General features: G+C 49.6%; 1 protein-coding gene across 2 annotated transcripts in view; it reads right to left on the reverse strand.

Annotated features, from left to right (window-relative positions):
• The window catches only part of LOC137355287 (serine/threonine-protein phosphatase 2B catalytic subunit beta isoform), a 107017-nt gene that overhangs the window by 17433 nt on the left and 65898 nt on the right, over positions 1–23686 (reverse strand). Inside the window, exons 6-12 of one of the 2 annotated variants that reach the window (XM_068020246.1) lie at positions 22439–22578; positions 22262–22339; positions 17749–17843; positions 17103–17228; positions 16902–16979; positions 16299–16380; positions 15397–15494 (exon numbers count right to left, since the gene is read on the reverse strand). In XM_068020246.1, the coding sequence (XP_067876347.1) occupies positions 15397–15494; positions 16299–16380; positions 16902–16979; positions 17103–17228; positions 17749–17843; positions 22262–22339; positions 22439–22578 (697 nt within the window). Of the gene's footprint in view, positions 1–15364; positions 15495–16298; positions 16381–16901; positions 16980–17102; positions 17229–17748; positions 17844–22261; positions 22340–22438; positions 22579–23686 lie in introns of both variants that reach the window. The other variant, XM_068020247.1, reaches the window with a different exon arrangement.

Below are 23686 nucleotides of genomic sequence, written 5' to 3' on the forward strand. Positions count from 1 at the left end.
GCATTTGATGTTTATCCCTAGGTACCCTGGAATGGCTTGCTAGGCCATTTCAGATGGAAGTCAACAACGTTGGTGTCGGATTGAAGTTGCATAAATGTCGGCCCGAGTCACGATGATGGGTTTCCTTCCCTAATGAACATCAGTGAATCAGTTATGTTTTTAGCACAATCCAACAGCTTCATATTCACTTTTACTGTTACCAGATTATTTCCAATATTTTTTAAACTAAATTCAATGCTCAAACTATTATGGTGGGATTGAAAATCATGGCGTGATAGAGAACATAAAGAGGTCATTTGACCCATCTTGCTCAAGTCAGCTCTTTGAAAGTTATCTAATTACCCACTCCCCTGTTCTTTCCCCGTATCCCAGAAAATTTCTCATTTTCACGTATTTATCCAATTCACTTCTGTAACTTCCTACGGAATATTTTTCCACCACACTCTTTCAGGCCATGCAGTCCAGATAATCAACCCATGCAAAAAAAAAATCCTCTTCTCCCTTCTGATTCTTTTGCCAAATATCTTAAATGAGTGTCCTCTGCTTTTGACCCTCCTGCCAGTGGAAATAGTTTCTCCACATTTACTCTATCAAAGCACTTCATAATTTTGAACCACTATATTAATTCACCAGTAACTTTCTCTGCTCTAAGGAAAACAATCCCAGTTTCTCCAGTCTCCACATGCTGAAGTTCCTTACCCCTGGTATAAGTCAAGTAAATCTCTTCTGTGCCCTGTCCAAGGCCTTGAGATCCTTCCTGAAATGTGGTGCCAAGAATTGGACACAATACTCCAGCTGGGACCTAACCAGTGATTTATAAAGGTTCAGCACAACTTCCTTGATTTTGAACTCCATGCTTCTGTTTATAAAACCAAGGAACCAAGATTTCTTTTTTAAAGAACAGACTTGTTTCCTTGTCCTATCTTCAAAGATTCGTGTATGTGCATGACCAGACCTCTCATGATTACTCCCAGTGCCACAATTAGTGAGCACAGGAATAGGAGGATTGAACACATGGCTGGAGAATTGGTGCAGGAGGGAGGGGATCAGATTTCTGAGGCATTGGTGCCAGTTCTGGAGCAAGTGGGACCTGTACAAGATGGGTGGGCTACACCTCAACGGGACTGGGACTAATATCCTCGCAGCTAGTGCTGTTGGGGAGGATTTAAACCAGCTTGTCAGAAGGTTAGGAACCTGAGCAGTAGCTCAAATTGGAAGGAAGTCTAGGCCCAACCATCTTCAGCTGCTTCATCAATGACCTACCTTCAATCATAAGGTCAGAAGTGGGAATGTTTGCTGATGATTGCACAATGTTCAGCACCATTCGTCACTCCTCTGATACTGAAGCAGTCCGTGTAGAAATGCAGCAAGACCTGGACAATATCCAGGCTTGGGCTCATAAGTGGCAAGTAACATTCGCGCCACACTAGTGCCAGGCAATGACCATCTCCAACAAGAGAGAATCCAACCATCTCCCCTTGACATTCAACGGCATTACCATCGCTGAATCCCCCACTATCAACATCCTAGGGGCCACCATTGACCGGAATCTGAACTGGAAAGCCATATAAATACCGTGGCTACAAGAGCAGGTCAGAGGCTGGGAATGCTGAGGCGAGTAACTCACCTCCTGACTCCCCAAAGCCTGTCCACCATCTACAAGGCACAAGTTAGGAGTGTGATGGAATACTCTCCACTTGCTTGGATGGGTGCAGCTCCAACAACACTCAAGAAGTTCGACACCATCCAGGACAAAGCAGCCCGCTCGATTGGCACCCCATCGACAAACATTCACTCCCTCCACCACCGACGCACAGTGGCAGCAGTGTGTACCAAATACAAGATGCACTGCAGCAATGCACCAAGGCTCCTTAGACAGCACCTTCCAAACCCGCAACCTCTACCAACTAGAAGGAGAAGGGCAGCAAATGCATAGGAACACAACCACCTGCAAGTTCCCCTCCAAGTCACACACCATCCTGACTTGGAACTATATCGCCATTCCTTCACTGTCGCTGGGTTAAAATCCTGGAACTCCCTTCCTAACAGCACTGTGGGTGTACTTACCCCAAATGGACTGCAGCGGTTCAAGAAGGCAGCTCACCACCACCTTCTCGAGGGCAATTCGGGATGGGTAATAAATGCTGGCCTAGCCAGCGATGGCCACATCCCTGAATAAGAAAAAAGTAAAGCTGGTAACAGCAAGTAGAAATTAGAAGGCAGGTGAAACAAAGACGAGTATTAACTAGGTTTAGAATGCAGAATGTCAAAAAGACAAGGTTTAAGGGCATAAAAACAAGAAATGCTGGAACCACTCAGCTGGTCTGGCAGCATCTGTGGAAAGAGAAGCAGAGTTAACGTTTCGAGTCAGTGACCCTTCATCGGAACCACTCTACCTGAATGCATGCAGCATTCACAACAAGGTAGATGATTCGAAGGCACAAATAGAGGTAAATGGGTATGATCTAATTGCCATTATGGAAACATAGCAACAGGGTGACCAAGACTGGGAACTGAACATTCAAGGATATGCAACATTTAGGAAGGAGAGGCGAAAAGGAGGTGGTGTTGCGCTGATAATAAGGTATGGGATCAGTACATTAGTAAGGGAGGATCTTAGATCGGAAGAACAAAATGCGGAATGTTTGGGTGGAGCTAAGAAACAGTAAGGGGCAGCAAACATTGGTAGTTGTTTACAGGTGATGAAACAGTAATGGTAGTCATAGAGTTATACAGCACAGAAACAGGCCCTTCGGCCTATCGTGTCTGTGCCGGCCATCAAACACCTATCCTAATACCATTTTTCAGCACTTGGCCCGTAGCCTTGTATGCTATGGCGTTTCAAGTGCTCATCTAAATGTGTAGTGTGGGGCATGGTATTAGAACAAAGAACAGTACAGCACAGGAACAGGCCATTCGGCCCTCCAAGCCTGCGCCGATCTTGATGCCTGCCGAAACTAACATCTTCTGCACTTCCGGGGCCCATATCCCTCTATTCCCTTCCTATTCATATATTTGTCAAGATGCCTCTTAAACGTCGCTATCGTATCTGCTTCCACCACCTCCCCTGGCAACAAGTTCCAGGCACTCACCACCCTCTGTGTAAAAAAACTTGCCTTGCACATCCCCTCTAAACTTTGCCCCTCGCACCTTAAACCTATGTCCCCTAGTAACTGACTCTTCCACCCTGGGAAAAAGCTTCTGACTATCCACTCTGTCCATGCCGCTCATAACTTTGTAAACCTCTATCATGTCACCCCTCCACCTCCGTCGTTCCAGTGAAAACAATCCGAATTTTTCCAACCACTCCTCATAGCTATTGCCCTCCAGACCTGGCAACATCCTGGTAAACCTCCTCTGTACCCTCTCCAAAGCCTCCACATCCTTCTGGTAGTGTGGCGACCAGAATTGCAAGCAATATTCTAAGTGTGGCATAACTAAGGTTCTGTACAGCTGCAACAAGACTTGCCAATTTTTATACTCTATGCCCCGATCGATGAAGGCAAGCATGCCGTATGCCTTCTTGACTACCTTATCCACCTGCGTCGTCACTTTCAGGAGTTTAGAGAAGCATGCAGTATTACATTAATCATGGGTGATCTCAATCTGCATATCGACTGGGTAAAACTAATAAGCAATAATAATGTGGAGGGCGAGTTTGTGGAGTGTGGTGGAATGGTTTTCTAGAGCAGTATGTTGAAGAACCGACTACAGAACAGGCTATTTTAGATCTAGTATTACGTAATGAGAAAGGGCTAATAAATAATCTTCTTGTAAAAAAACTTTTAGGGATAAGTGACCATAATATGATGGAATTTTACATTATGTTTGAAAGTGAGATAGTTCATAGAACATAGAACAGTACAGGCCCTTCGGCCCACGATGTTGTGCCGAACCTTTAACCTACTCTAAGATCAAACTAACTACCTACCCTTCATTCTACTATCATCCATGCACCTATCCAAGAGTCGCTTAAATGTCCCTAATATATCTGCTTCTACCACCACCGCTGGCAGCGCATTCCATGCACCCACCACTCTCTGTGTAAAGAACCTACCTCTGACATCTCCCCGAAACCTTCCTCCAATCACGTTAAAATTATGCCCCCTGGTGATAGCCCTTTCCACCCTGGGGAAAAAGTCTCTGGCTATCCACTCTATCTATGCCTCTCATCATCTTGTACCCCTCTATCAAGTCACCTCTCATCCTTCTTTGCTCCAATGAGAAAAGCCCGAGCTCCCTCAATCGGAAGTCAGCGTGCTAAATTTGAACAAAGGAAATTATGAACGTATGAGGGGCAAATTGGATGAGCTGGGTTGGGATAATACATTAAAAGGTATGACAGGCAATGGATAGTCTTTAAAGAATTATTACATAGCTTACAGCAACTATCCATTCCTTCAAAGCACAAAAACGCAAAAAGGTCAGTCAACCGTGGCTAACAAAGGAAGTTAAGGATTGTATAAGATTAAAAGGAAAGGCCTATGAAGTTGCCAGAAATAGTAGCAAACCTGAGGATTGGGAGGATTTTAGAATATAGCAAAGGAGAACCAAGAAACTGATAAAGAAAGGGAGAATAGAATATGAATGTAAACCAGCAAAAAACATAATAACAGATTGCAAAAGCTTCCATAGGACCGTAAAAAGGAAATGTTTGGCTAAGATAAATGTAAGTCCATTATAGGCAGAGTCAGGAGAATTTATAATGGGAATAGAGAAATGGCAGGGAAGCTAAATGATTACCTTGTGTCTGTCTTCACTGAGGACGATACAAGGAATCTCCCAGAATTAGAGATCCAAGGGACTCGGGAGAATGAGGAATTGAAGGAAATTAGTATTAGTAAGAAGGTTGTATTGAAGAAATTAATGGGGCTGAAGGTTGATAAGTCCCCGGGACCTGATATTCTACATCCCAGAGCGTTGAAAGAGGTAGCTATGGAGATAGTGGATACATTGGTGGTAATCTTCCAAAATTCTATAGATTCTGGAACAGTTCCTGCAGATTGGAAGGTAGCAAATGTCACCCCAGTATTTAAGAAAGGAGGGAAAACGGGGAACTGCAGACCTGTTAACCTTACAGCAGTAGTAGGGAAAATGCTAGAACCGATACTAAAGGATGTGATAAATGGGCATTTGGATAATAATGATCTGTTTGGGCACAGTCAACATGGATTTATGAATGGGAAATCATATTTGACGAATCTGGTCAAGTTTTTCGAGGTTGTTACCAACAGAAATGATAAAGGGGAGTCGGTGGATGTGGTATACTTGAATTTTCAGAAGGCTTTTGATAAAGACCCCCACAGGGGTTGGTTAGCAAAATTAAAGCACATAAGATAGGAGGTAATACACTGACATGGATTACGGATTGTTAACAGTCAGAAAACAGAGTAGGAATAAACGGGCCATTCTTGTGTTGGCAGGCTGTGACTAATGGGGTACCGCAAGGATCAGTACTTGAGCCCCAGCTGTTCACAACATCTCAATGATTTGGATGTGGGGACCAAATGTAATATTTCCAAGTCTATGGATGACACAAAACTAGGTGGGAATATGTGTTGTGAGGAAGATGCAAAATGGCTTCAAGGGGATTTGGACAGACTTACTGAGTGGGGGGCAAGAACAAGGCAGACGGAAGAGAATGTGGAAAAATGTGAGGTTATCCACTTTGGTAGGAGGAACAGATATGGTGTATTTCTTAAATGGTAAGCGATTAGGAAGTGTAGATGTACAAAAGGACCTAGGTGCCCTAAGTCACTGAAAGCTAACATGCAGGTGCAGCAAGCAATCAGGAAGGCTAATGGTATGTTAGCCTTTATCGCAAGAGAATTTGAGTACAGGAGTAGCAAAGTCTTGCTTCAGTTGTATAGAACCTTGGTTAGACCACATCAGGAGTAGTGTGTGCAGTTTTGGTCCCCTTACCTCAGGCAGGATATTATTGCCATAGAGGAAGTGCAATGATGGTTCACCTGACTTGTTCCCGGGATGGCGGGACTGTCCTATGAAGAGAGATTGGGGAAACTGGGCCTGTATTCTCTAGCGTTTCGAAGAATGAAAGGTGATCTCATTAAAACCTACAAAATATACAGCTAAGATGTTTCCCCTGGTTGGGGAGTCTAGAACCAGGGGATACAATTTCAAAATAAGGGGGAAGCCACTTAGGACTGAGATGAGGAGAAATTTCTTTACTCAGAGGGCTGTGAATCTTTGGAATTCTCTACCCCAGAGGGCTATGGAAGCTCAGTCATCGAGTATGTTTAATGCAGAGACTCACAGATTACTAAATACCAATGACATAAAGGGATGTGGGGATAGCGTGGGAGAAAGGCAGTGAAATGGATGATCAGCCATGATCGTATTGAACTGCGGAACAGGCTCAATGGGCTGAATGACCTACCCCTGCTGCTATGTTCCTGGTCCCCCTTTAAATTCTTGTTCAAATTGTGCCATTAATGGTTTAAACTTTGATGTTCCCCACCCACACCCGCCCCAAGACTATAAGCATGAAACTTGTTAGCCTGTCCTGGCATTTAATAAACATGTCACGCTCACTATGTTGAGAGATGCCTGGACCCATGTGTTCAGCAGGGTTTGCGAACATAAAAGTGAGATAAAAAGACAGCTACTCAGGTAGTCAGGTTTTTGTTTTTTTTTTAAAATCACAAAGCTGATGGCAGGGAGCTCCAGCAAAGGCTGACAGAAGATCAGAGTGCAGAGACAGAGAGGGAGGGCGAGAGACAGAGAGGGAGGGCGAGAGACAGAGAGGGAGGGCGAGAGACAGAGAGGGAGGGCGAGAGACAGAGAGGGAGGGCGAGAGACAGAGAGGGAGGGCGAGAGACAGAGAGGGAGGGCGAGAGACAGAGAGGGAGGGCGAGAGACAGAGAGGGAGGGCGAGAGACAGAGAGGGAGGGCGAGAGACAGAGAGGGAGGGCGAGAGACAGAGAGGGAGGGCGAGAGACAGAGAGGGAGGGCGAGAGACAGAGAGGGAGGGCGAGAGACAGAGAGGGAGGGCGAGAGACAGAGAGGGAGGGCGAGAGACAGAGAGGGAGGGCGAGAGACAGAGAGGGAGGGCGAGAGACAGAGAGGGAGGGCGAGAGACAGAGAGGGAGGGCGAGAGACAGAGAGGGAGGGCGAGAGACAGAGAGGGAGGGCGAGAGACAGAGAGGGAGGGCGAGAGACAGAGAGGGAGGGCGAGAGACAGAGAGGGAGGGCGAGAGACAGAGAGGGAGGGCGAGAGACAGAGAGGGAGGGCGAGAGACAGAGAGGGAGGGCGAGAGACAGAGAGGGAGGGCGAGAGACAGAGAGGGAGGGCGAGAGACAGAGAGGGAGGGCGAGAGACAGAGAGGGAGGGCGAGAGACAGAGAGGGAGGGCGAGAGACAGAGAGGGAGGGCGAGAGACAGAGAGGGAGGGCGAGAGACAGAGAGGGAGGGCGAGAGACAGAGAGGGAGGGCGAGAGACAGAGAGGGAGGGCGAGAGACAGAGAGGGAGGGCGAGAGACAGAGAGGGAGGGCGAGAGACAGAGAGGGAGGGCGAGAGACAGAGAGGGAGGGCGAGAGACAGAGAGGGAGGGCGAGAGACAGAGAGGGAGGGCGAGAGACAGAGAGGGAGGGCGAGAGACAGAGAGGGAGGGCGAGAGACAGAGAGGGAGGGCGAGAGACAGAGAGGGAGGGCGAGAGACAGAGAGGGAGGGCGAGAGACAGAGAGGGAGGGCGAGAGACAGAGAGGGAGGGCGAGAGACAGAGAGGGAGGGCGAGAGACAGAGAGGGAGGGCGAGAGACAGAGAGGGAGGGCGAGAGACAGAGAGGGAGGGCGAGAGACAGAGAGGGAGGGCGAGAGACAGAGAGGGAGGGCGAGAGACAGAGAGGGAGGGCGAGAGACAGAGAGGGAGGGCGAGAGACAGAGAGGGAGGGCGAGAGACAGAGAGGGAGGGCGAGAGACAGAGAGGGAGGGCGAGAGACAGAGAGGGAGGGCGAGAGACAGAGAGGGAGGGCGAGAGACAGAGAGGGAGGGCGAGAGACAGAGAGGGAGGGCGAGAGACAGAGAGGGAGGGCGAGAGACAGAGAGGGAGGGCGAGAGACAGAGAGGGAGGGCGAGAGACAGAGAGGGAGGGCGAGAGACAGAGAGGGAGGGCGAGAGACAGAGCGGGAGGGCGAGAGACAGAGCGGGAGGGCGAGAGACAGAGCGGGAGGGCGAGAGACAGAGCGGGAGGGCGAGAGACAGAGCGGGAGGGCGAGAGACAGAGCGGGAGGGCGAGAGACAGAGCGGGAGGGCGAGAGACAGAGCGGGAGGGCGAGAGACAGAGCGGGAGGGCGAGAGACAGAGCGGGAGGGCGAGAGACAGAGCGGGAGGGCGAGAGACAGAGCGGGAGGGCGAGAGACAGAGCGGGAGGGCGAGAGACAGAGCGGGAGGGCGAGAGACAGAGCGGGAGGGCGAGAGACAGAGCGGGAGGGCGAGAGACAGAGCGGGAGGGCGAGAGACAGAGCGGGAGGGCGAGAGACAGAGCGGGAGGGCGAGAGACAGAGCGGGAGGGCGAGAGACAGAGCGGGAGGGCGAGAGACAGAGCGGGAGGGCGAGAGACAGAGCGGGAGGGCGAGAGACAGAGCGGGAGGGCGAGAGACAGAGCGGTGAGGGCGAGAGACAGAGCGGGAGGGCGAGAGACAGAGCGGGAGGGCGAGAGACAGAGCGGGAGGGCGAGAGACAGAGCGGGAGGGCGAGAGACAGAGCGGGAGGGCGAGAGACAGAGCGGGAGGGCGAGAGACAGAGCGGGAGGGCGAGAGACAGAGCGGGAGGGCGAGAGACAGAGCGGGAGGGCGAGAGACAGAGCGGTGAGGGCGAGAGACAGAGCGGGAGGGCGAGAGACAGAGCGGGAGGGCGAGAGACAGAGCGGGAGGGCGAGAGACAGAGCGGGAGGGCGAGAGACAGAGCGGGAGGGCGAGAGACAGAGCGGGAGGGCGAGAGACAGAGCGGGAGGGCGAGAGACAGAGCGGGAGGGCGAGAGACAGAGCGGGAGGGCGAGAGACAGAGCGGGAGGGCGAGAGACAGAGCGGGAGGGCGAGAGACAGAGCGGGAGGGCGAGAGACAGAGCGGGAGGGCGAGAGACAGAGCGGGAGGGCGAGAGACAGAGCGGGAGGGCGAGAGACAGAGCGGGAGGGCGAGAGACAGAGCGGGAGGGCGAGAGACAGAGCGGGAGGGCGAGAGACAGAGCGGGAGGGCGAGAGACAGAGCGGGAGGGCGAGAGACAGAGCGGGAGGGCGAGAGACAGAGCGGGAGGGCGAGAGACAGAGCGGGAGGGCGAGAGACAGAGCGGGAGGGCGAGAGACAGAGCGGGAGGGCGAGAGACAGAGCGGGAGGGCGAGAGACAGAGCGGGAGGGCGAGAGACAGAGCGGGAGGGCGAGAGACAGAGCGGGAGGGCGAGAGACAGAGCGGGAGGGCGAGAGACAGAGCGGGAGGGCGAGAGACAGAGCGGGAGGGCGAGAGACAGAGCGGGAGGGCGAGAGACAGAGCGGGAGGGCGAGAGACAGAGCGGGGAGGGCGAGAGACAGAGCGGGGAGGGCGAGAGAGACAGAGCGGGAGGGCGAGAGACAGAGCGGGAGGGCGAGAGACAGAGCGGGAGGGCGAGAGACAGAGCGGGAGGGCGAGAGACAGAGCGGGAGGGCGAGAGACAGAGCGGGAGGGCGAGAGACAGAGCGGGAGGGCGAGAGACAGAGCGGGAGGGCGAGAGACAGAGCGGGAGGGCGAGAGACAGAGCGGGAGGGCGAGAGACAGAGCGGGAGGGCGAGAGACAGAGCGGGAGGGCGAGAGACAGAGCGGGAGGGCGAGAGACAGAGCGGGAGGGCGAGAGACAGAGCGGGAGGGCGAGAGACAGAGCGGGAGGGCGAGAGACAGAGCGGGAGGGCGAGAGACAGAGCGGTGAGGGCGAGAGACAGAGCGGGAGGGCGAGAGACAGAGCGGGAGGGCGAGAGACAGAGCGGGGAGGGCGAGAGACAGAGCGGGAGGGCGAGAGACAGAGCGGGAGGGCGAGAGACAGAGCGGAGGGCGAGAGACAGAGCGGGAGGGCGAGAGACAGAGCGGGAGGGCGAGAGACAGAGCGGGAGGGCGAGAGACAGAGCGGGAGGGCGAGAGACAGAGCGGGAGGGCGAGAGACAGAGCGGGAGGGCGAGAGACAGAGCGGGAGGGCGAGAGACAGAGCGGGAGGGCGAGAGACAGAGCGGGAGGGCGAGAGACAGAGCGGGAGGGCGAGAGACAGAGCGGGAGGGCGAGAGACAGAGCGGGAGGGCGAGAGACAGAGCGGGAGGGCGAGAGACAGAGCGGGAGGGCGAGAGACAGAGCGGGAGGGCGAGAGACAGAGCGGGAGGGCGAGAGACAGAGCGGGAGGGCGAGAGACAGAGCGGGAGGGCGAGAGACAGAGCGGGAGGGCGAGAGACAGAGCGGGAGGGCGAGAGACAGAGCGGGAGGGCGAGAGACAGAGCGGGAGGGCGAGAGACAGAGCGGGAGGGCGAGAGACAGAGCGGGAGGGCGAGAGACAGAGCGGGAGGGCGAGAGACAGAGCGGGAGGGCGAGAGACAGAGCGGGAGGGCGAGAGACAGAGCGGGAGGGCGAGAGACAGAGCGGGAGGGCGAGAGACAGAGAGGGAGGGCGAGAGACAGAGAGGGAGGGCGAGAGACAGAGAGGGAGGGCGAGAGACAGAGAGGGAGGGCGAGAGACAGAGAGGGAGGGCGAGAGACAGAGAGGGAGGGCGAGAGACAGAGAGGGAGGGCGAGAGACAGAGAGGGAGGGCGAGAGACAGAGAGGGAGGGCGAGAGACAGAGAGGGAGGGCGAGAGACAGAGAGGGAGGGCGAGAGACAGAGAGGGAGGGCGAGAGACAGAGAGGGAGGGCGAGAGACAGAGAGGGAGGGCGAGAGACAGAGAGGGAGGGCGAGAGACAGAGAGGGAGGGCGAGAGACAGAGAGGGAGGGCGAGAGACAGAGAGGGAGGGCGAGAGACAGAGAGGGAGGGCGAGAGACAGAGAGGGAGGGCGAGAGACAGAGAGGGAGGGCGAGAGACAGAGAGGGAGGGCGAGAGACAGAGAGGGAGGGCGAGAGACAGAGAGGGAGGGCGAGAGACAGAGCGGGAGGGCGAGAGACAGAGCGGGAGGGCGAGAGACAGAGCGGGAGGGCGAGAGACAGAGCGGGAGGGCGAGAGACAGAGCGGGAGGGCGAGAGACAGAGCGGGAGGGCGAGAGACAGAGCGGGAGGGCGAGAGACAGAGCGGGAGGGCGAGAGACAGAGCGGGAGGGCGAGAGACAGAGCGGTGAGGGCGAGAGACAGAGCGGGAGGGCGAGAGACAGAGCGGGAGGGCGAGAGACAGAGCGGGAGGGCGAGAGACAGAGCGGGAGGGCGAGAGACAGAGCGGGAGGGCGAGAGACAGAGCGGGAGGGCGAGAGACAGAGCGGGAGGGCGAGAGACAGAGCGGGAGGGCGAGAGACAGAGCGGGAGGGCGAGAGACAGAGCGGGAGGGCGAGAGACAGAGCGGGAGGGCGAGAGACAGAGCGGGAGGGCGAGAGACAGAGCGGGAGGGCGAGAGACAGAGCGGGAGGGCGAGAGACAGAGCGGGAGGGCGAGAGACAGAGCGGGAGGGCGAGAGACAGAGCGGGAGGGCGAGAGACAGAGAGGGAGGGCGAGAGACAGAGAGGGAGGGCGAGAGACAGAGAGGGAGGGCGAGAGACAGAGAGGGAGGGCGAGAGACAGAGAGGGAGGGCGAGAGACAGAGAGGGAGGGCGAGAGACAGAGAGGGAGGGCGAGAGACAGAGAGGGAGGGCGAGAGACAGAGAGGGAGGGCGAGAGACAGAGAGGGAGGGCGAGAGACAGAGAGGGAGGGCGAGAGACAGAGAGGGAGGCGAGAGACAGAGAGGGAGGGCGAGAGACAGAGAGGGAGGGCGAGAGACAGAGAGGGAGGGCGAGAGACAGAGAGGGAGGGCGAGAGACAGAGAGGGAGGGCGAGAGACAGAGAGGGAGGGCGAGAGACAGAGAGGGAGGGCGAGAGACAGAGAGGGAGGGCGAGAGACAGAGAGGGAGGGCGAGAGACAGAGAGGGAGGGCGAGAGACAGAGAGGGAGGGCGAGAGACAGAGAGGGAGGGCGAGAGACAGAGAGGGAGGGCGAGAGACAGAGAGGGAGGGCGAGAGACAGAGAGGGAGGGCGAGAGACAGAGAGGGAGGGCGAGAGACAGAGAGGGAGGGCGAGAGACAGAGAGGGAGGGCGAGAGACAGAGAGGGAGGGCGAGAGACAGAGAGGGAGGGCGAGAGACAGAGAGGGAGGGCGAGAGACAGAGAGGGAGGGCGAGAGACAGAGAGGGAGGGCGAGAGACAGAGAGGGAGGGCGAGAGACAGAGAGGGAGGGCGAGAGACAGAGAGGGAGGGCGAGAGACAGAGAGGGAGGGCGAGAGACAGAGAGGGAGGGCGAGAGACAGAGAGGGAGGGCGAGAGACAGAGAGGGAGGGCGAGAGACAGAGAGGGAGGGCGAGAGACAGAGAGGGAGGGCGAGAGACAGAGAGGGAGGGCGAGAGACAGAGAGGGAGGGCGAGAGACAGAGAGGGAGGGCGAGAGACAGAGAGGGAGGGCGAGAGACAGAGAGGGAGGGCGAGAGACAGAGAGGGAGGGCGAGAGACAGAGAGGGAGGGCGAGAGACAGAGAGGGAGGGCGAGAGACAGAGAGGGAGGGCGAGAGACAGAGAGGGAGGGCGAGAGACACAGAGGGAGGGCGAGAGACACAGAGGGAGAGAGAGAGAGACACAGAGGGAGAGAGAGAGAGAGACAGAGGGAGAGAGAGAGACACAGAGGGAGAGAGAGACACACAGAGGGAGAGAGAGAGACACAGAGGGAGAGAGAGAGACACAGAGGGAGAGAGAGAGACACAGAGGGAGAGAGAGAGAGACACAGAGGGAGAGAGAGAGAGACACAGAGGGAGCGAGAGAGAGACACAGAGGGAGCGAGAGAGAGACACAGAGGGAGCGAGAGAGAGACACAGAGGGAGCGAGAGAGACAGAGGGAGAGAGAGAGACAGAGGGAGAGAGAGAGACAGAGGGAGAGAGAGAGACAGAGGGAGAGAGAGAGACAGAGGGAGAGAGAGAGACAGAGGGAGAGAGAGAGACAGAGGGAGAGAGAGAGACAGAGGGAGAGAGAGAGACAGAGGGAGAGAGAGACACACAGAGGGAGAGAGAGAGAGACAGAGGGAGAGAGAGAGAGACAGAGGGAGAGAGAGAGAGACAGAGGGAGAGAGAGAGAGAGACAGAGGGGGAGAGAGAGAGAGAGACAGAGGGGGAGAGAGAGACACACAGAGGGAGAGAGAGAGACACACAGAGGGAGAGAGAGAGACACACAGAGGGAGAGAGAGAGACACACAGAGGGAGAGAGAGACACACACACAGGGAGAGAGAGAGACACACACAGAGGGAGAGAGAGACACACACAGAGGGAGAGAGAGACACACACAGAGGGAGAGAGAGACACACACAGAGGGAGAGAGAGACACACACAGAGGGAGAGAGAGACACACACAGAGGGAGAGAGAGACACACACAGAGGGAGAGAGAGACACACACAGAGGGAGAGAGAGACACACACAGAGGGAGAGAGAGACACATACAGAGGGAGAGAGAGACACATACAGAGGGAGAGAGAGAGACACACAGAGGGAGAGAGAGAGACACACAGAGGGAGAGAGAGAGACACACAGAGGGAGAGAGAGACACACACAGAGGGAGAGAGAGACACACACAGAGGGAGAGAGAGACACACACAGAGGGAGAGAGAGACACACACAGAGGGAGAGAGAGAGACAGAGGGAGAGAGAGAGACAGAGGGAGAGAGAGACACACAGAGGGAGAGAGAGACACACAGAGGGAGAGAGACAGAGGGAGAGAGAGAGAGACAGAGGGAGAGAGAGAGAGACAGAGGGAGAGAGAGAGAGACAGAGGGAGAGAGAGAGACACAGAGGGAGAGAGAGAGACACAGAGGGAGAGAGAGAGACACAGAGGGAGAGAGAGAGACACAGAGGGAGAGAGAGAGACACAGAGGGAGAGAGAGAGACACAGAGGGAGCGAGAGAGACACAGAGGGAGCGAGAGAGAGACACAGAGGGAGCGAGAGAGAGACACAGAGGGAGCGAGAGAGAGACACAGAGGGAGCGAGGGAGAGACACAGAGGGAGAGAGAGAGAGACACAGAGGGAGAGAGAGAGAGACACAGAGGGAGAGAGAGAGAGAGACAGAGGGAGAGAGAGAGAGAGACAGAGGGAGAGAGAGAGAGACAGAGGGAGAGAGAGAGAGAGAGAATTACATTCCAACTGAACTTGCGAAATATTTCAGGAAACAGCTCGCCGCCACCCTCAACCCCCGCCCGATGTTGCAAAGTACTTGAATAAAACCAGTTTTATAGTTGCAATTCCACAGACTATTTTTATTTTGAAATAAAACAAGTATGCACACTTTTAAGTTTAATCATGAGCTAATGTTGGGATATGAACTTCTTCCCATTCCATACAGCCTCAAAAGATTTGATCACAATTTCAAACACTCACTCTTGCACCAGCAACCATCTAAAGTGCCAATAAATGTATTAACATACAGACTGCACAATACTCCCTGCAAAGATGCTTCTGACAAAGTTACACAGACATAGAGTTACAAAAGACTGCTTTATCTGCAGAGGAAGGAAAGGCATGTTATAAAGTCTGAAGACAATTCAGGCAAGCTGGTAGCAGAGAGACAGCAGCACACATAAACATGAACAGAAGGCAAATAATTTGGTGTCATTTCACCAAGTATATGTGATAGCACTGCTTTACAAATGTACTCCATTGCTACCACGCCTCATTTATTCCTCTTCCTATATAAAGACTGAAATAGCATACAATAATTGTAACTATAATGGGTTTATATTATGGGATGTGGCTTGCAAATGTCTGTGTTCTTAACACATAAGGCTTGGCGTGTATGGTCATGGTCAACTGAAGACGACATGCTATGCAGTCTGGCTATTTAGCTAATGGCACTAAGGTTGGAGTTTACAAGATTTAAAACATTTAGACGTCTGAATTAACAACATACAGGACGACTTTGCTAAAATAATCACCTTCTTTAAAAATATCAATACTCCAGACCTGAAGAAGCTTCTAAGCAAAAGCCAAGAAAAATAAAAATTAATTTCTGAAAAAACATGATCAATATTTGGCTATCACATCTAAACCCTGGTCAGTGTGCATTCAAATTGCCTGGGTAACATGTAACATTATGCGATCAGCCATCGAGACAAGAGCTAAAAAGCATCACAAATTCCCAACATGCATTATGTGCGGTGCTAGAGAAACAGCGAGATGTGCCCCAATCCACCTGAGGCACAGGAAGAGGCAATGTATCATTACCACTTTGTAGGGTCTGTCGTCCTCCTGCCAACACTCCACTTGGTAGCATTCCAGTGGGAGTTAATCCCTTCAGCGTCAGCACACTCTCACTCTCCTCTCTGAAAATGTAGAACATTGAGACTGTATTCAGATCCACTGTGTAATAATGGAAATAAAATTCCTACATAAATTAAACAGAACATGTTCTGTCACTCGACGAGAAACTGCTATTTAAATACCCGCCCCACTGCTCTTGAAGATTCTGATATGCTGGGACAAACCCTCAGCCAGCTTTCATCTGAGAGTCAATAGGCTATTCAGTCTCATATTTATACTCATCAAACATGTATTTTCCAATGATCAGGAAAGAGAGGGCTGGTTGAATGCCTCCCTCCCTAGCCAAGATTGCCCTACGATCAATCGTAGGGTCACCACTGAGATCAGGTACCTCAAGATGGAATTGAATTTAGGAACAGCCCATTCAATAGCACACTTTTCAGTCTAATTACTCACATGATGGGAGCAGGGAGCCATTTTTGTCTTGTAAAGCCATGCTTTTATTTATTCTGACTTATAAAATGGGATAGCAAATTGGAACCACTGTAGAATCGGGACAGCGTGAAAACTAATGTGAAACAGACAAGCTGAAAGGATCAAGTAGGGCTCAACTTTTCATTGTTAATTTGCAAATTAATTACCATAGTAAAAAATACAAAGGCAATTCACAGGAGAATTATCGAGCAGGATTTAATACCAAGCCACATTAGCAGATATTAAGACAGTGATATAGTGACCAAAAGCTTGCTTAAAGAGAGCTTTTAAGGAGCATCTTAAGAGGATAGAAGGCCAATATTATTATTGAAAAAGAAACGCACATTTGATCCCTGCGCCAAAGACAACTGGAGAAGTGAAGGAACCCTCACCTGAGGACTGAGAAGACTCTGGCCATTTTGCCAATCGCTCGAATCTTGTTCCGAATGATCTCCTTCCGAGCTGCAGCTGTGCCTATTTTAAAAAATAAAAAAATGCTTCAAGCTCAGAATCACTTTGGAACTATTTTTCTACATTGCATTCTTTCACTAATACGCAGCTTTCCGTGATCTGTTTCCCTTCCATGGAGCTATTGGAAATAGCTCAAATCCTATCCAAAGTGAGCTAATTTGTCAATGGGATTCCTGCCTCCATCGCAGGAGGATAATTGCTGCAGCAAGGCTTGGGACAAACTACACTGTTGAGGCTGGAGGCCTCACAGTTGACAGGTGGGTGGAAAAAAAAGTCTTACACAAAGTTTGGGTGGATGGATTGAACTACTCAGCCTGCATTACAAAACCAATGCAATGAAAACCAATCAGCTTTCTTCAAGCAACCACTTAATTTCCCAACCAACAAGAGTGGTGTTTGTGATAATGGTCTCTGAAAACATAGGCTCGTATGGGCATATCATGTTCTCAGAATGCTTACACCCTCAATACCTATTGTTTAATGGATTAAGCCACACACCGATGAAGTCCAAAACATTCTCTTACCGTCAAATGCGTCGTCTCCCTCCGACATGAGCTCATCATCAGAGCAGATATTGAGAACGTTAACCAGCATCTCTGTTACTGTACAACAGAAACCAGTTTATTAAATTTGAGTTTACCTTTCATCTGTACCACTTGTTTCAATTTTTACTTTGCCAATATTTTAAATTTACCTTTAGCAAAATGAGTGTTCAATAGTTATACCTTTTTCTCCAACAAATGGCAGCGACCACGTAAAGACATCCATGAAGTTAGGCAGCCAGTAGGGATGAGGAGAACAGTTAAACTGTCGAATATTCATCACATTGTTTTCATACTTCAATACAGCAGCTGAAATGAAAAGCAGTTTCTCAGTGATCTGCCAAACATTGTTGTGTAAATCGGGGAGATATTTCAAAAAGAAAAATAATTCTTTTTTGCCTGTTTTTTAATTCACTTGGAGGGCTGAGTTGGTGAATGTACTGTGCAAGGTAAAACAGAGGCACACTGACCTAACATTCCTTGGGTGGTTGCTGAATTAGCTCCTGTGCAGAGGTGGTCAAAATGCTACTGTAATTGGCCTCAATGGCTCACAGGCAAGGAAAAGAAAATGAAAATCATCCAGGATTTCCGATGCTGATCACCATCCAGTGCCCCCTGCATTAACAATGTGTCAGTGCATGTGTGAGAGCACACAATTGACCATGGTGTCCCCCTACGATCAAATATTCTAGCGACAGGTCCTGGGTGTACAGGTGACAATGGCCTGTGAGCCAATTTATATCAGCACATGAACCTCCATCAGTGTGCTGGATAAATGAATTAGAATACTAAAAGTGTAAACCGATGAGATGAGGTTCGAAGAACTTACCTTTATTATTGTAGACATCTAAATAGTTTGGTGCAGAAAAGATTGTAATTAATGATGGGAACCCAGTGGTTTGGCTTTTCCTGTACATTCTGTAGCTGTAAAAAAAAATATTGAAAGCAATTATATTTACTTATGTAATGAAATTAAAACCAATAATAAACCATCCTCCTTGTACTTGTTATAAACTACTTTGGGAACTGGGTGACCAAAGAAAAACAACTTGTATTTATACAGCTCATTTCACAACTTCAAGATGTCCCAAAGGACTTTAAAGCAATGAAATGCTTTTGAAGTGCAGTCACTTATAATGCAGGGAATCTTGACAGCCTATTTGCACACAGCAAGCTCCAGCAACAGTGATGAAATAAATGACCACAACATGTTGGTCAGGACACCACCAAACAGAATTCTTTCTTGTTCTTTTTCAGAAAGTGCCATGGGATCGTTTATGTAACTGGAAAAGGCTGACAGGACTTTAGTTTAACATTTCAGCCAAATAATGGCACCTCTAATACACAGCTCTAGCATTAGACTAGATCGTGTGCTTAATTCACTGGACTAAGGCTTTGAATCAACAATGACGGTGAGTGCACTACTGCAGTGGGTCAGATACTAGCAAATACATACAAATCCAGTGCAGTCTGGTGGAAGGGTTCCATTTGAAATTAGTCTGTGCAGTCTATTAACTGTCCCAATGGGCATAATCCTCTAGAATGACTGATATGAGAAATGGAAATAAAAAGGGCTGTATTTTCTGGTGGGCGTCAGGGCCCCGACATCAGGGTTATATGGGGTTTCCGAGCCCGCCGATGCCGTCAGGCTGTCAGCTGCCGCAACCTTCTGGGAGGTGGTCTAATTGGTCACCTCTGCATTCGCTGTCCAATTAAGGACAGCGGGCAGGCTCCCGAGGCAGGAGGCCCATTCAGAGGGCCTGCAGCACAGGCTGGCTGGCAGCCCCACAGGGAGGGACGGATGCTGATGTAGGTAGGTGAACATGAGGACTCCTCAAGATGGAGGCGCTCTCTGAACAGTTAGGGAAAGTTAAAAATAAAGAATTTTATTCTGTCAGGCCATCAATTGGAGGGTGTACACCTCCACATGATAGCTCGTGGCTGCAACCCTCATCACCGCAGCTCTATGATGCAGCGAGTCATTGGAGGCATTGTTGCCTCGTCTTCCGCCCCACTCCACCCAGCTTGTGCCGGGAGGCTGCCTCCAGGCACCTGCCAGGCTATGGATTCATCAGGGTGCCCGCTCAATGACAGGAAGATCCTGGGAGGTTTACCAATTTGCCCCCAAAGTAGGGCACTGAACTGTCCTAGTTAGGTACCTGCTGCTGCCGGGTGGGTAGCTGGTGTCAGTTTTACCCCACCTCTGCAAAGATCACTTAGAGGCGGGAACACATCGGGAGGGTGACACGACACACTTTTTTCTAATTTTTGCTCCCGGTCCTGCCTCCTAGGGACTGGGAAAATTTAGGCCATTAGGGTGGAACTGTCAACCCTGTCCTGACAACTGAGGGCCTTCCAGCCAGGCAGTTCAATCCTATTTGTCCTTGTATTAGGGGAAGTGCCCTGTTTGAATTTTGTGGAATGAGTCGAAGCATTTCTGCTGCCTCTTTGGCAGATAAGCCCTCAACTCAAATTAATGAGAACATATATTTAAAGTTGATACATGGCCTCTGAGGTTGTGTGATATGTACCAATGTGTACACTGAAGCCATCTGAAATATTTAACTGTGAATTCAGGGCAGAATAGGGATCCAATCTATTGGTCTGTTGGGCTCAGCTACTCAGAAAATAAACCTATTGAGCCATCAAGGAAGGTTGATTTATGTTATTAATTTTCATTTCTACGTGCTTACTTTGTGCTCTACTAAATTTTTCTGTCTGACCAGATGAATGAAATCCTCATGCAACTTTAATACTAATAAGTTGCCTTATGCTGCATGGTTCATGTGCTTTGTGTAACATGATTGCATATGTTATGAGATTGCACATATGATGGGCCCCAGGATTGCTTACACTGAGGGACTGGGCGTATTATTGAAGGGTGGCTGAGTAACACACACATGCACAAAAACAATCATTGAAAATAAAGTGAAAACAGAAGGAGGATACTTTGCTCAATAGTGTTAAGTAAAATTCATCATTTACAGTATTACTTGATTACTGAGCTGTAGTATCAGGCATTCAGCTGTGTGTTATACACCCAACTCCAGGAGACTGAAATTACACTGCAGTCTGCAAAATGGAAAATGCACTGGAACCTCTTCCAATGGCTGAGTGATTCATTCCTCCTACTTCAATGTGCCATCGAATCAGATGACAAATTAAACCCAAGAGTTTGCTACCACTTTTGCAGCATATTTGCAGAGATGGATTATTTCAGTGATGAATTTCTTCATAATATTTCACCATATTTATTTTCCAGTGTTCATTAATACTACTATAATAAAATTAACTGAATTAGCTAGAATTGGGATAAAATTCCACCTTGCTTAATATTGGAAGATTCTTTTAAAAAAAAGTGGTTTACTGCAGATTAAAGAATGCAAGAAAATGGCCAAACTTTACCAACCCTAAACAGATAAAATGGGTGTTACAGGTTGAATTTCCATAAAAGCTCGCCTGCTCCATCATTGTACGTTTGGCACAGGAGCTGCAGAAACTGAGAAAATGAAAATGCTGTCTATGCTGCTTTCCTCGGGTTTCCGCGGCTCTTTGAAGTTACAATGGACCCCCTATTGGGTTACATACAGGGTATTAAATCCTGAGGATCAGTTCCTGATGACAGCCCAGACCAGATGAACTTCTGGGAGCACCGTAACAGCAGGTGGAGCAGAGCCAAGAATAAGCAGAAAAACAGCTATCGCAGTTATCCTGTTCCCACTCGGCAACACCAAAGTGCCACTGACCACTTGAGCTGGAATGATATCTGTAATAATAATTCACTGCGGCAATTTCTGATTCACAGTGTTAACAGCTTAGGGGCGTGCGGAGATAGCAAAGCTTCCCCCGTTCTACCCTGAAAGTGGTGCTGAATGTTACTGGATTCTGGAGCCAAAGCAACTCACAACAACCTTGTTGATAGAATGACTGTCAGGCCGGAATGCTTGAAGTTTAGGTCTGAAAAAAGCTAAAGAGACTAACAGAAGAAAAGGAAATTGGAAGAGAATTTAAAAGCTCGCAAACACTCAGTTCAGCGAGGTCTAGCAGTTATAACAACTTAGTAATACAAGCTCTTGAAGGATAAGTATACAATTACAGTTAAACAGAGCAGAGAAGATGCCTGATGAACAAGGAATGAAAGGATTGTAAAGGACTAGTTGAAGACGTAATCCAGATGCAGTAATCTGCCCACCACAGGCTGAACAGCCCAGAGAAGTAAACGTCCTGAGTATAGATTGCATACATTTACTAATATCCAAAACTTGAACATATGACTGCTACCAGTTATAATGCTATCCAAACTACATTAGACTCTGTAACATAATCCTTCAAACGAAATGCTGAATTAAGAGATGCTATATTAAACTAAAGCCAGTCAAGGCTGTGATACTGTAATTCCTAACTGAGCTATGTCATGTTCAGTTGAACCCAGCTAACCCTGTGCTGGTGTAAGTCTGAAACCCAGCAACCACATTATTTTTGATTATTATTCCAATTACCAGGTTATCTCTGTATTTGAGCTGCTCCTCATTTCTTGATCAATGGCAAGCTAAGAATTCCAACCAACGCTGAACTTTACTCAGGCTGTTGGTTTAACGTTGGACAACTTGAAGAAGATTTAACATTACATATAGTGAACTCTAGACATCAAGGTTATTCTTATTATCTTCTCTACATCTATGGTGCACATTATTTGGTCAGGATTTTCAAGCCAATCATCGCCAGTTGTGGGTGCATGATTCTGTGATATGAATTTTCAAATTACAATGTGGGCTTGGGCCCGAGAATCAAACACTCCAAACAACTGGATAATAGCTCCACTGATTCTGGAAACGCAAGCAGACATTTTCATGTGTGAGGCTTTACAATAAGTATTAACAGGCTATTCCAATAATAAAGGGTATCACAGTTTAGCCCAATCCAGTCCACACGGCATCCAAACATGTATCCTGCAAGTCACTAGATAGCAATCAGGAATGTAAATCTGCCTGATTTTAACCCCTCTCTAGCCCAAGGGTACCGAGGCAAAACACAGCTTGGTTTCTTCGCACAGGGCTGATGAGTACAGACTGACGGCTGAGTTGTGGATCATCTGGTCTGTATGGTTTTGTATCACACCAGTTATATTTGATACCTGAACTGGGAACGTTATACAAGGACTTGTTAAATCAGCATCAACTCAGACCTGTCCAACCCATCAATTTCTCATATTGTAAATTACAAAACCGTAGCTCAATGATCCTCATTAGCGCTCACATTCTCTTTTGGAATCTTGTTTTATAATTAAACTTTAATCAAGATGTATCTTTTGTGTCATGCAATGAAAATTCAGTGTTGCTTACCCTGCATCCTGGGCCTCATGAGCTCGAATTATTGATAGCAAATTATTGTGTTGTAAAAATTCACAAACAGCTGGGTAACTGAAATACAAAAGTGTCCAATTAATATCCATTTAAAATGTCAGAAAACTGAAATTGAATGCACATTGACAAAGCCGTGCACCTGCCGACAAACTGCACCTGTAGAAGTAGGAGCATCCCCGCACTGTATTATGACTGAAGTGTTCTTGTGTTTTCTCATTTCCAAAATCCTCTGAAGGATCTGACCACAACAAATCACACATTGGCCCAAATGCAGGCGGCTCCTTAAACCTATCTAACTGTGAAGAGACATGTCAGGAAAACAAGAGAGTCAATAGTACTTATCAAACACGACAATTCTAATTAATATAAATCAGCAGTCACTTCCAGACTAGACAGTTCCACAAAACTGATCATGGCCTGAATTTGAACCTAGAGGCAAGTTCTGTGCGGGGAGCAGGGTGGGGCAGTGTCTGCATCGCGCAACAGTGGTCAGAGTGGGCAGGGGGGGGGGAGGGGGAAGGAAGTCAGACAGATCACAGGAGGCAGGAAGCTTTTTTTCTCTTTTTTTTGTTACAGCTAAGCTTGTTGGACCCGCAGGAAACATTCCTGCTTCTCATGGCCCACAAGCAGCGCTGTAAAAGCACTTAACTCTCAGATTCAGCCCTATTCGGGTCTTTTAAGATGCAGAGGCCTGGTAAACCAAGACACCTGTGGTTAATAGTAGAATGACTGTAAAATGAAGGCATGCAACCTGATTATAATATTCAAATGACCAACCCGCTTCCCATGCAGTGATTAGTTGCTTGTCCCACATCCTAAAACCAGAAAATGGGTGGGTTGGGTTCAAGTTTCAGACTTCTTGCATTTTATCTTCGGACATGGGATAAGATTTAAATGGCTCAGGCAATAGCACTAAAGGAGTTCTTAAAGGAGTCCCTCAATTTATTCTTACTCTTTCACTTCCACATGCTATGGTAATGTTGGTGGGTCAGCTCAGTGGTCTGACACATTTTATGTTGGGGTTTGATGCATCAAGAGTTGAAACTCGGCCATGTCCTACCCTTGTTGTTACGCATTGGGATCGGAGGTGAAAATGTTAGCCTTGGCCAACATTGCATCAGATGCTTATTTGATACTAAACAGACTGAAAATGTTGGAAATACTTAGCAGTCCTATCAGCATCTGTGCAGAAAGAAAGAGAGTTAACGTTTCAAGTCAAAGACCTATCATCAGACTTTTTCTAGTTCTGATGAAAGGTCATCAGCCTGAAACGTTAACTCTGTACTTTCGGCATTTTCTGTTTTTAGTTGATTTCCAGCATCCACAGTATTTTGCTTTTGTATCTGTTTGATACACCTGTGGATAATAAATCTCTACCCAGGAAAGCAACAGAGATAGGAAGTT

The sequence above is a fragment of the Heterodontus francisci genome, chromosome 42 (genome assembly GCF_036365525.1).
Source record: "Heterodontus francisci isolate sHetFra1 chromosome 42, sHetFra1.hap1, whole genome shotgun sequence".
In the NCBI taxonomy this organism is placed as follows: Eukaryota; Metazoa; Chordata; class Chondrichthyes; order Heterodontiformes; family Heterodontidae; genus Heterodontus; species Heterodontus francisci.